Below are 12768 nucleotides of genomic sequence, written 5' to 3'. Positions count from 1 at the left end.
GAACTCTTGAATCTTGTGTTGACTCCTCATTAAAGGTGGTTGGCTTGAAATTTTTCTGAGAGATAAATGTCACTGTACCATTGAATTAAAATAAATTATTGAGCACTTGTAATTTACAGAACACTGAGCTAGTATTTTGTGGAATGGGGAGGCAGAGTACAGAGAGGATGCAGTGTTGTCTGCTTTCAGAGAGGATGGTAATGAAATGGAGAAAACTGGGTGTATTAAATCATAGGTGTGGCAAGTGAGCAAGGGGGGTGAGTCAAGAGGGAGCAGAGGAGGGCCCTAGAGCTTGAGCCAGTCCCTTGGGCCCTGTTGGTAAGTTGGTTCTTGGAAGTGATAGACTTTCAGATTCTCTCCTAGGAGTTAGGGAATCTTTTAAAAGGCCTCCCTTCTTAGTGGAGTTAAGATAACACACGGGTTGGGGGGTCCAAGAGAATGGATGAGTCTGATGGAAGTGGTAATTGCATGTGTGTGGTGCTTACTCACTCAGTCATGTCTGACTCTTTGCCATCCTTTGGACTGTAGCCCACCAGGCTTCTCTGTCAATGGGATTTTTCAGGCAAGGATACTGGAGTGGGTTTCCATTTTCCTCCTCCAGGGTATCTGCCTGACCCAGGGATCGAACCAGCATCTCCTATCTCTTGCATTGCAGGCTGATTCTTTATCTGCTGAGCAGTGGCCTGATCAATGCAACATACTTACCTGCACGTTGGAGCCAGACTGTAGACTGACAAGGAAGCAATTGAATTGTAGCTGACAATTCAACTGCAAATATTGCTTCCTTTATATGTAGTGAGTTGGTGGCAGAATTACTGCTTTGCTGTGCCACATAGATACCAAATCTGAATGGAATAACCAAATGCTTGGGTGGTGTGGGTGGGTCAGTGGCACAGGGAGGCCAAGTCCATGTGCCCTGCATCATGGCAGCGTAGAGTTAAAAGAAAAGCTCACCACTGCCCTCGTCCTAGAGCTCCTTCACGTCCATCTCAGTGGCTTCCATTCCCTGCAGGATGAAAATGTAAAAAGCAAAGCTGAACTTTCCCTCTACAGCTCAAACATGAGAGACCTTTTGTCTTGACGTTGCTTTGGTATCACAGACCACCAGGAAGCCAATCCCACCTGGAAACACAGCAACAAATCCAGCCCTTTCTAGGAAATGTTATTCCAGTATCTGAAACTGTAACAGACCATGTATATACTTTTTCTTTAAATGCTGTTTATTTAAATAGAAAAAATTAATTTCAATGTTAGAAATCCTGTAAGTACATATCCACTTTCCCCCTTAAGTCCACACCATAGATTAAGTTACATAAAATATCTCCTGGCAATAGATACATGTTTAGTGTTAGCTACATAAGTGATTAAAGTAATGTAATGTGCACATGCTTTGCAGGTTACAAGACATTATATAATTATGTTGCTGCTATAGATGACTGGCTTTTAAAAATTTTGTTGATTGGGAAGTCTATTGGATCTAGTTAATTGTTGATAAATTAATCATTGCTCTCTCGACAGTTTATTTGAAAGGCCCATAGTTTCTAGTTGAGTATTGAATTGTCTTATTGAATGCTGTGTTATTACTTTAGGGGTTAGAAGTTAGATGTGTTATTTTTCTACCTTGGTTGAGAAAACTAGTTTTATCATGATACCTGAAGAAACATTTAGTATTTGTTTATTATCTCTCTTGTTGCCTCAAGTGCTTCACATTTTTTTTTTTTTTTTTTGCCTCATGTGGACTATGAAGAGGGAATTCCCTGGTGATCCAGTGGTTAAGAATCTGCCTTCCAGTCCAGGTGACCTGGGTTCAATCCTAAGGTCCCACATGCTACCGAGCAGCTAAGCCATCGTGCCACAGCTCCTGAGCCTGGGCTCTGCGGTAATAGAAAGCAACCCAGTACAACCAAACTAATAATAATAATAAAAGGCTGGGGAGAGAGGATAGTGTGATGGTCTACTTGATTTTTTACAGATTATTCATTTTTTATATTTATATTTTAAAAATATATGCATTATCATCTGAGCTTCTCCCTTTCTCTTTCCTGTCCTTTTCCTCTTTTCCTTTTATCACCGTTTCTCCTTCTCGGATGCTGGTAGATTTTAGCTCTTCCACTAACCAGGTCCTCACCAAGCTAGACTCTTCAGTAGGTTCCTGCTTGGTCCCCTGGTGTTTTTGTTGTCACGGCCCTCATGGTCATCTGGCTATGTGTGGACTCCTGGAAGCTCTGGGCATAACTGTTTTTCAGCCCAGAGTGGGACATCCACTCAGGTTTCCAAATCCTGAACCAGGCTTTGTAATGAGGAAAGTACTACTTTCTTGGCATGCTTCCCTGATGGCTCAGTGGTAAAGAATCCGCCTGCCAATACAGGAGACGCAGGTTTCATCCCTGGGTTGGGAAGATCCCTTTGAGGAGGAAATGGCAACCCACTCCAGTATTCTTGCCTTGGAAATCCCATGGACAGAGGAGCTCCAGTCCATGGCCTCACATAGAGGCCTGAAAAAATATAAAGACTGTCACTGTTTCTACTGTTTCCCCATCTATTTGCCATGAAATGATGGGACCAGATGCCATGATCTTAGTTTTCTGAATGTTGAGTTTAGAGCCAACTTTTTCACTCTCCTCTTTCACTTTCATCAAGAGGCTCTTTAGTTCTTCCTCGATTTCTGCCATAAGTGTGATGTCATTTGCATATCTGAGGTTATTGATATTTTTTCCCAGCTATCTTAGTTCCAGCTTGTGCTTCATCCACCCCAGCATTTCTCATGATGTACTCTCCATGTAAGTTAAATAAGCAGGGTAACAATATATAGCCTTGACGTACTCCTTTTCAGACCTAAAATTATGCCTTAGTCTCTACACTGACTCAATCTTAGCCCATACACAACATTAACTCATTGGGAGAATCTGCTTGATTAATTTAGTAAAGACTCAATTCATACTTCAGGAAATAAATGAAATTCACTGTGTTGCAAAGAAATGAATTGATTCCCTGTATCTTCAATTGGATATTATTTTTCCCAAATTGAAACCTAATTTCAGATTTCTTTTTTCATCATGGTGATTTGTTGATAATTTTTATTCTTTTCTATGAATTATACTAATCAGATACTGGTAATAGTTAATAAATTTTCCCTTCTTTGTTTTAGACTTATTTACCTACAATGATAGGTGTATTTAAGTGAATATCCTATTCACTGCCACCTAAATACTGTATTTACTAGACTTTCTGGTGTTCTAGTGGCCATGTAATTAAATTCTGGCCAGTGAAATGTAAATGGAAGCACTGTATATCACATTCAAGACATCACATTATTTGTTATGTTATTAAAAATTTATTTATTTATTTGTCTGTGTTGGGTCTTAGATGTGGCACACGGGCTTAGTTGCCCCATGGCATGTGGGATATTAATTTGCTGACTGGGGATTTGAACCCACATTCCTTGCGTTGGAAGGTGGATTCTTAACCATTGGGCTACCAGGGAAGTCCTCAAGACATCTCTTTAAAAGTTCATTTTTCCTTCTTCTCTGCTTACTGGAATGTTAATTTGATGACTAGAGCCTGAGGAGAAATCTTATGCCATGCTAATGATTAGACCTCTTGATAGCTGAGTAGCAAGAATAGGACTCGGGTCCTTTTGACTATGGAGCTGTCATGCCAGCCCTGGATTGCCTACCTCAGGACTTCCTTCACATGAAAAAAGGAATACCTCTCTTGGATAAGCTACTGTTATTTGGAGTTTCTTTTTCTGTATGTGTATGTAGTTAAACTTAATCACAATTAGTATGAAATATATGTGTATAATTTTCAAATAATGGAATAGAATAAAGTAAGCTTAATGCTGGAATTATACTGAATAGAATGAAAAATAATATGATATTTAGAAGACACTTGGAAAGCTGGATTACTTCCTGGGTCCATTATATCTTAATAGTGTGCAGTATTATAAAAAACATCTCACTGATTGTCTTGAATTTTCTACCTCTTTTCTTCTGGATATGTGGATTTAATATTGAGAAATAGTTTTGTTACTTAGCAACAGTATTCCTAGTGCAAGTACAAAACTAGACATCTAGGGGGAATTTTGGAAATTTTTTTTTAGAATCCATTTTTCTAATGTGTTCTGGAACTGACTTGATTTTTTTTTTTTTTTTTCATTTCTTGAGTGGTAGTGATATACACTCAAATGTGATTGCAGATGGTTCTCATGAACCTTATGCATCTTAGGTTAAGGAAAGACATTCAAAATAAAAGATCTCCAAATTTTCATTATCTTTGAGTTTTCATATTATTATACATCTAACAGAATTATTTTAAAAATCATGGTAAGAAATACATATATATATATAAAACATAAAATTTACCATTTTAATTATTTTAAAGTCTAAAGTTCATTGATGTTAATCACATTGTTGTGTAATCATTACCACTGTCTCTCTCTAAAACTTTTTTATCTTCCCGAAATCAAACTCTATATCTGTTAGGCAATAATTCCCCATTTCTCCTTCTCCTAAGCCCCTGGCAACTGACTTTATTATTTTGTCTCTTTACATTAGACCCAACCCCATGAACTGTAGTCTGCCAGGCTCCTCTGTCCATGGAATTTTACAGGCAAGAATGTTGGTGTGGGTTGCCATTTCTTTCGTTAGGAGATTTTTCCAACGTGGGGATTGAACTTGTGTCTCTTGCGCATCTCCTGCATTGGTAGGCAGATTCTTTAGCAGCTGAGCCACCAGGGAAGTCCCAAGAAACCTAATGAGGTAGAATCACTCAATATTTGTCTTTTTGGGAGTGACCTATTCCACACTAACATGATTATTTTGCTTTACTTAATAATCCGTGAATTGTTATTGCTTAAATTATATTTCTCACATTCATCTTCTGAGAATTTTTGTCTCTAGTAGTACTTATAATGGATGTTAACAGAGTGGATAATGTTAGATTAAAATAGAGTATTAGAATTGTTAACATTAGATAGCATCACTGACTCAGGGGACATGAACTTGAGCAAACTCCCGGATATAGTGAAGGTTAGGGAAGTCTGGCATGCTGCAGTCCATGGTGTCCCAAAGATTTGGGCATAACTTAGCAACTGAAAAGAACAAAAACAAATCAGAATTGTTAACTTATCAAGTACAGTACAAGATAGAAGTCACTATACAGTTATATGTTTTGAATATTATAAAAATAATTGAAACATAAAACGACTTTTTTTTTTTTAACAGATATGAGATAAATCCATTGGTATTTTAGCCAATATGGTGAGTTTTTTGTGACTCTATATGTGTGTGCTTAGTCACTCAGTTGTGTCTGATTCTTTGTGACCTCATGTTGCCCGCCAGGCTCCTCTGTCCATGGGGTTCTCCAGGCAAGAATATTAGAGTGGGTTCCCATGCCCTCCCCCAGGGGATCTTCCCAACCCAGGGATTGAACCTGGGTCTCTCACATAGCAGGCGGATTCTTTACCGTCTGAAACACCAGGAAAGCCCATGACTCTATATAAGAACATAAAAACATAAATATCATGTTACAGTGTAATACTTGATTTCATAGAGTATTTGGATATATGACAAATAAGTAAAATGTGATTTTAGGATAAATATTCAAATTCACAGATTAAGCAGTTATCCCAATTGGCTTATATTCTGTTTGTGTAACAAATGGTAAATTATTGTTTCTTTCTCAGAATGTATAGATTAAGGGGATTGAACAATAATCTATAAAAGGAATTAAGTTAAAGATGATTTGTTGCCTTGGGGGGAAAATATTGATAATCTTTGTTATTTCAAAAATAACATTTTGTCCTTGACTGAATTGTTTGGCTTCTATTTTTTTTTTTTTTAAAGCTTTATCACTTCTTGCGCCCTCTTGTTTTCTTCCAGAGGCACATTACAGAAGTGCACTTTAATCAAACCTTTCTGGTAGACTGGTATTATAGCTAAGAATCTTTAAAAAAGATAAAATCCTTGTTGAAAGAAGAAACATGATAGGGAGTTGGCGTAATGGGAGGCATGCAACTATATTTGCAAATCTTAGACATTATCCCACAGTTTTGGTGTAACCCTTCAGCTAACAATTAAAATCTTTGTTTTATCAGTCACCACCCAACCCTAACAGATGGGTGAAGAATTAATCTGATTTGTATTTTTCCTCACAACTTTCTCCTGCACATTGTAATATTCTGTGATTAACATTCAGTGGGTTCTTAAAGATGACTGATGGCCCTAAAAGATAGAATGTGTACATCCTATTTAAATGATGCTAGAGGAAAACCACAGCACAGAAGTGCTCCCAAGACCCCTGTAGAAATTTGAAGACGATTTTGATACTCTCGTCCACTCGAAAAGAAATCCGCTGTAAATACTGTAATGTTTTTTCCCTTGCCAGGACCCGCCTTGCCTGGTGTCATTTCTTGAGCTCTCCTGGGAGGAGATTAGTCTAAAACAACAAAGTAGCCAGATGTCTGGTTCTGAGAGAGTCCCAGAGGCCAGGCTACGGTAGGCACCAGAAACCGCGTGGGGCTGAAGATCAAAGATACCTGAGAATTACTTATGGGCACATAGTATGTGTTGTTCCCATTATTAACAGTCTGAGAAAATTTGTTTCTCTAATTAACCCTTTTGTTGGAGTAACCTTAAATTTTAGTGAGTATATTTCTTTTTTGATAGGTTTTCTGTTGTGGATTTTTTGAAAAGTGCATGTGTCAAAAAAGAGAAATGAAAAGGAAGTCACATGCCTGATTGAAATCTCCAAAATAGATAACACTATCCAGTGTGTAGTCATTTATCATGAAATAAGTGGACATTATAGTTCCAAGTTAAAATTACAAATTAAGAGTCTGGAAATGCATGATATCCTATGTACAAATAGTTGTTCCTTATTAAAGTCACTATTATTTCAACTTTTTAACCCTTTTGGAGTGGAAATTTTTAGATCACAGCTTCCTGGTCTTAAAATGAATTCAGAGTAAATCCCAGTGGTGGGAAACCTGTCCCTTATTAATAGTTGACCTCTTTCTTTTCACACTGGTATTATAATGAAATGTTAATTAAAAATTCTTGCCACCCTTTACCTGTTTGCTTTATAGGTACAATTTTGTATTGTCTAGACACACAGATTTGGGCAATGTGAGTACATTTGCTCTTTTGAGTTAATCTTAATCCCCATGCCTCTCAAAGTGTATAGCTGAATTTATTCCAAGGCATGAGGAAAAACCTAATGATAACTTCTGATGTCTTTAGCCCCAAGATGAGAGTATCAAAAGAGAGAACAAAAGATGTAGGTTGGCCCCACACCCTGTGTTTTTGTTTCTGTTCAATATCATTGTGTAACAACAAAATCATGTAAATACCTAATTCCTGCTTTCCTTGAGAGATCATCATAAACCATTGTTATCCAGACCATGATTAGCCCAGCTTTAAGTGCTACCACACAGTCTTAACATCTGGTAATATAAACTTGGCATAGAAGCTATAAAAATGTCCTGAAACCTAATTGGAAATATGTATTTGCAACGTAGTGCAGAGATTTCATATCCTGTGTGCTGTGGTCAAGCCTTCTTGTAACTCTTTGAGGAAAAGGAAGCCCCTAGGAGCAGTTTTAAGGATTAATTGATTGATCTCTTTGTTTCTAGATTTAAGTACGGAAGCAAGAATAAAATTGGCTTCTTGCACAAAGAACTAGAGAGGCAACTGTATTTTGCGCGCCCCCCCCCCCCCCCGCCCCCAGAGGAGAATTTGTTATTGCTTCTGTGACAAAGGGCCATCTGCATTTTTACTCCTTCCACCTGTGTTTTTCTTAGTAGCTACCACTGTGAGCACCATTTCTATCACCAGAGTCTTGGTGATAGAAGTCTTGGGCTTCCCTGGTAGCTCAGACGGTAAAAAATCTGCCTGCCATGCAGGAGACCTGGGTTCAATCCCTGGGTTGGGAAGATCCCCTGAAGGAGGGCATGGCAACCCCCTCCAGTATTCTTGCCTGGAAAATCCCCATGGACAGAGGAGCCCGGCAGGTACCTGGGGTCGCAGAAGTCAGACACAACTGCGCAGTTAAGCACAGAACAGGGTCTGGTTATCTGTATTTCTTTTTTTTTTTTCTTTTATTTATCTGCATTTATGTCATGCTGAATTTACTCCCAGCCCGTAAGTCGGTGTTTCTTCTGGGATATCTTTCTCCTGCTCTGCAGCCTCCTCTTCTGGTTTAGCAGCAGTCTGCTGTGTCTCAGTGAGGATCAACTCAGTGTGGCTGACAGCGCTCAAGCCTGGGTTGTCTGCAAGTCCTGCAATGCATCCTGGCGGCTGTGTTCATCTGGTTGTGCTCAGGGATCAGAAAATGTACTTCGAGTCCCTTCAGTTCAGCATCACACTCTGCTTTTTGAAGCAGGGGCAGAAAAAGGTTCAGCACTCATTTGTGGGCCATCAACCCTGCGTCCAGCCCCACTGTTTGGCCAGGCACACCTCCCAGCTCCACCATTGTATCCACAGCATGGTTTACACTGCTTCTGAAAGCGACATCCTTCCCGTACTTGGTGGCTTTTTGGATACACCAGGAGAGGCAGGAAACACTCGCTGGGTTCGATCCCTGGGTTGGGAAGATCCCCTGCAGAAGGAAATGGCAACCCACTCCAGTATTCTTGCCTGGAAACTTCCATGAACAGTGGAGCCTGGTGGGCTACAGTCCATGAGGTCTCAGAGTCGGACACCACTGAGCTCACGCATAATCAGCAGTGTCTCAGTTACAAACACTGTTTCATAAATATTTTTCAGCCCCGGTTAATGGCTAACGTTAAGCAAATAGTATTCAGAGTAACAAGGCACTTCCTAGTACCACAGTGGTAGTCAGTTTGCAAGATTTGATCTGAAAGGCATATTTCCAGGACTGAAGTCCAGTGGTAGAAGTAGCGTTATACCCTTTGTAGTTCAGGGGGCTATTCTTGTTTCCCCCTTTCCCCTCACTCCCAAGACACACACACTCAGGTACACACACACACACACACACGTAAAATAGGGATTTGCTAAGAAGACTAGAAAGTAACGCCTCTTTTTAGCTTTCAGAAGTTACCAGTGCTACTGGCTATGAACCTGTGAATGTCTTCACCTTGGGTTATTCCACTGACTACTGGGACTCATCTCTGCCCCTGCCCGGCCCTGTTCCTTCCCCCCAACATCCCCCATACCTTATGCATCATTACTATGTATGTCAGCTCTTTATGGAGCATATCTCCTACAATACTGTATACAGAGATGTGTTTAATTATGTTTTTAAAAAGTTAGATATTATCAAATTTAAGGAGGTGAAGTGTGTGGGCTTTCTAGTTCTTGCTTTTTATCTATTCACTCTATCTTCCTTATTCATAGATTTCTTTTTACATTACCTCCTCCTCTACCCTCCTCTACCTTTATTGCCTTGGGCTCCAATATCACTGCAGATGGTGACTGCAGCCATGAAATTAAAAGACGCTTGCTCCTTGAAAGAAAAGCTATGACAAACCTAGACAGCATATTAAAAAGCAGAGACATTACTTTGCCAACAAAGGTCCATCTAGTCAAAGCTTTGGTCTTTCTAGTAGTCTTGTATGGATGTAAGGGTTGGACTATAAAGAAAGCTGAGTGCTGAAGAATTGATGCTTTTGAACTGTGGTGTTGGAGAAGACTCTTGAGAGTCCCTTGAACGGCACGGAGACCTAACCAGTCAATCCTAAAGGAAATCAGTCCTGAATATTCATTGGAAGGACTGATGCTGAAGTTCCAATACTTTGGCCACCTGATGCGAAGAGCTGACTCATTAGAAAAGACCCTGATGCTGGACAAAATTGAAGGCAGGAGGAGAAGAGAACAACAGAGGATGAGATGGTTGGATGGTATCACCAACTTGATGGACATGAGTTTGAGCAAGCTCTGGGAGATGGTGAAGGACAGGGAAGCCTGGTAAGCTGCAGTCCATGGGGTCGCAAAGAGTCGGACTGAGCAACTGAACAGCAACCTCTACCCTATCATATTTTATTTCTCTTTTTCATCATCTTGAGTTCTTAACTCTGTTTCAACATTCTGTCTGTAGCTTTCTAGGACAGGCTCTGATTTGAAATAAGAACTAAGTTGTAAGAGCAGGTAATAAAGACCTCTTTTAAAAATTCTTTTAATAACAATGCATAATGATTTAGTACTTGAGTGGCCATGGAAGGAGTAATCCATAAACTCTTTGTGATGGGATTATATGCTAAATAAAATTGCTTGTGGTATAATCAAGTTGACTTTTTTAGAATGTGATGACCCAATTGCATTTTAATTTCTCTTAATTTTAAAAGCTTTGAGATTAAGGGTAGAATCTTAAGCTTTTCTTTTTAATCTAGGATGGTCTGAAAGATCTGCTACTTACTTACTTACCTTTTACTTGCTTGCTAAATTTCTTTAGTTTTAAAGTTATATTTATCCTCACATGAGGTTTGGAGTAATAGCCTTAGAACATCTGTTTATGGTTTATTTTTTACTTGTTTATTTTACAATTTTTATTGGAGTGTGGTTGGTTTACAGTGTTGTTAGTTTCTACTGTAGACCAAAGTGAAGCAGCTCTACCTGTACATGTATCCCCCCTTTTTTGGATTTCTTTGCCGTTCAGGTCACCATAGAGCACTGAGTATAGCGTTCCCTGTGGTATACAGTGCATGTGTGTATGCTCAAAAAGTTGTGTCCAACTCTTTGTCACTTCGTGGACTGTAGCCTGCCGGGCTCCTCTGTCCTTGGAAATTTCCAGGGAAGAACACTGAAGTGGGTTGCCATTTCCTACTCCAGGGGATCTTCCCAACCCAGGGATTGAACCCAAGTCTCTTGCATTTCCTGCATTGGCAGGTAGATTCTTTACCACAGTGCCTCCTAGGAAGTAGGTTCTATTTACTGTTTAAAATGGTGGTCTTTGACTTTAAATTGCCTGCAGCTCAGAGGTTGCAAAGTGATAGGATTAGATCTTAGCAGATGATAAGGTCCTTTCCCCAGTGGCAAGTGTAGGGCACCATGCTGCTGGAGATGGCAATCTTGGAAGGAAAGTCATGTTTTGAATATAAAATGATCAGTTTTTAGATCCTTGTGATGTCTAACCCTATTACTAAAATGAAAAACATTTTTTTAGAAATTGTAGAAAATTAAGTATTGTCATTGATTGTGACTATTATGAGCAGTTGACTGAAAAGGAATGTTTCATGTGGAGTATTTTTCCCCTTTCAAGTGAGATTTACATGATTCACTACGAAATGAAACTACAGCCCATGGATAATCAGATACCTCAGAATAATGTTTGGGAAGCTGGGTTTCCTGAAGATATGAGGCTTAGTTATTTTAGCCTGGGGATTTTGCCTGGGGAAAAATGTATGTGCCTCAACAGCTGAAGGGCTATTCAGGAAGAAACAAAGTAAAATGGCATCTATTTTAACGTGTAATTTCGGTATTTCATACTTAATCTTATCCTTGGCAGAAATGTCAGAATATACTAGCTACAAACCATCTCTGAAGCCACATCTACACTACCAAAGTGAACTGGGTAAAGTCCTTAAAATCAAGTAGTTTTACACGGGGAGAAGAGGTCCTTTCTCCATAATTCCCTGGTGGGAAGGGACTACTCTAATAGAATAAAAATGAAGATGTGGTGTATTTCAAATACAGGAATACACAGTCTAAAGGATTGGCTGCAGGGAGGGATGGGAGCAGATTTTAAGCTTTGGTGTATCATACTTCAAAATAATGATGGTTTTTTGTGCATTGTTTTCTATTTGCTCCTACTTAATTTGAAGTAGCACTTTTCTTTATTTATGTTTAGATTTCTTTTCATTTTAACCTCATCCAAAATTGAATTCCTGTTGTTAGAAATGATACCACAATTCTGTTCCTTCTCTACCATTCTTTAGAGGCTGAATTATTCTAGCTGTGTAATTTGCTGTTTAAGTTAAAATCAAATTCTTACTGATGGAATAGCTAAATTTCTATTTTCTATCAGTGCTTTTCTTTTGTTTATGCTGGAATAGAAACATACCCCTTGAAGGAATTAAATTGGTAAAGTCTAGGCCGCCATTTATTTCGTCACCACATGGCTGTTGTTTATTGTTTTTTAATCAAATATCAAGTTTCTGTACTTAACGACTTGGAAGATACATTACATTTTGTCAAAATATAAGAATTTATGAAGAATAAAGAGCCTCTGGAATCCCCACAAGATCAAGGAGGGGATGTGTATAATTTTGCTGTTTAACACATGTATAAGCATTAATATTTATTATTGAGTTTAGTATTTTGTATTTACACTCCTGTCAACATATAATATATCATAGTGTATTGTTTAGAGGCCATTAAACAGCTCACGATTTGTTCACAGAAGAAGGAGAAAAAGTTAGGGTTTTTTTTCCCTCTTTTATTTGAATTTTCCCTTGGTTGCTTGGTGAAGAACAAATAGATTTGTTTCTGATGAGGGAATTTACATTATATAAAATCCTGCCTGGTATGTGTGGAGGTAATCAAAGAACTGACAGGTTGCTGTGTGGTCACCATAATCTGTTAGCATAATGTCCAAATTGTTAATGCCAAGGTAACAGAGGTAACCTTGACAATGAAAATCCATGGCATATGCAGATAGAGCCCTTAATACTTAATTCTTACCTAATTATTAGAATGTGATATAAAGCACGCCAGGTTGGTTGACTTAAACAATACTATTAGTTCCCTATCATTTAAAATTCATAGAAATGTTAGATAAATGCACTTTTGTTTGACTGGAGGATTCATTTTT

The 12768-nt window shown here is 38.7% G+C and overlaps 1 protein-coding gene across 5 annotated transcripts in view; it reads left to right on the top strand.

Moving 5' to 3' along the window:
* The window catches only part of SLC10A7 (solute carrier family 10 member 7), a 287835-nt gene that overhangs the window by 43521 nt on the left and 231546 nt on the right, over positions 1–12768 (top strand). Inside the window, exon 5 of one of the 5 annotated variants that reach the window (XM_043902564.1) lies at positions 1748–2302. The exons of the other annotated variants lie outside the window; for them this stretch is intronic. Within the exon in view, the coding sequence (XP_043758499.1) occupies positions 1748–1843 (96 nt within the window). The 3' untranslated portion in view covers positions 1844–2302. Of the gene's footprint in view, positions 1–1747; positions 2303–12768 lie in introns of those variants that run through there. 5 annotated transcript variants of the gene reach the window in all.

Source organism: Cervus elaphus, chromosome 5, assembly GCF_910594005.1.
Source record: "Cervus elaphus chromosome 5, mCerEla1.1, whole genome shotgun sequence".
In the NCBI taxonomy this organism is placed as follows: Eukaryota; Metazoa; Chordata; class Mammalia; order Artiodactyla; family Cervidae; genus Cervus; species Cervus elaphus.
This window is presented reverse-complemented; position numbering and strand designations above follow the sequence as displayed.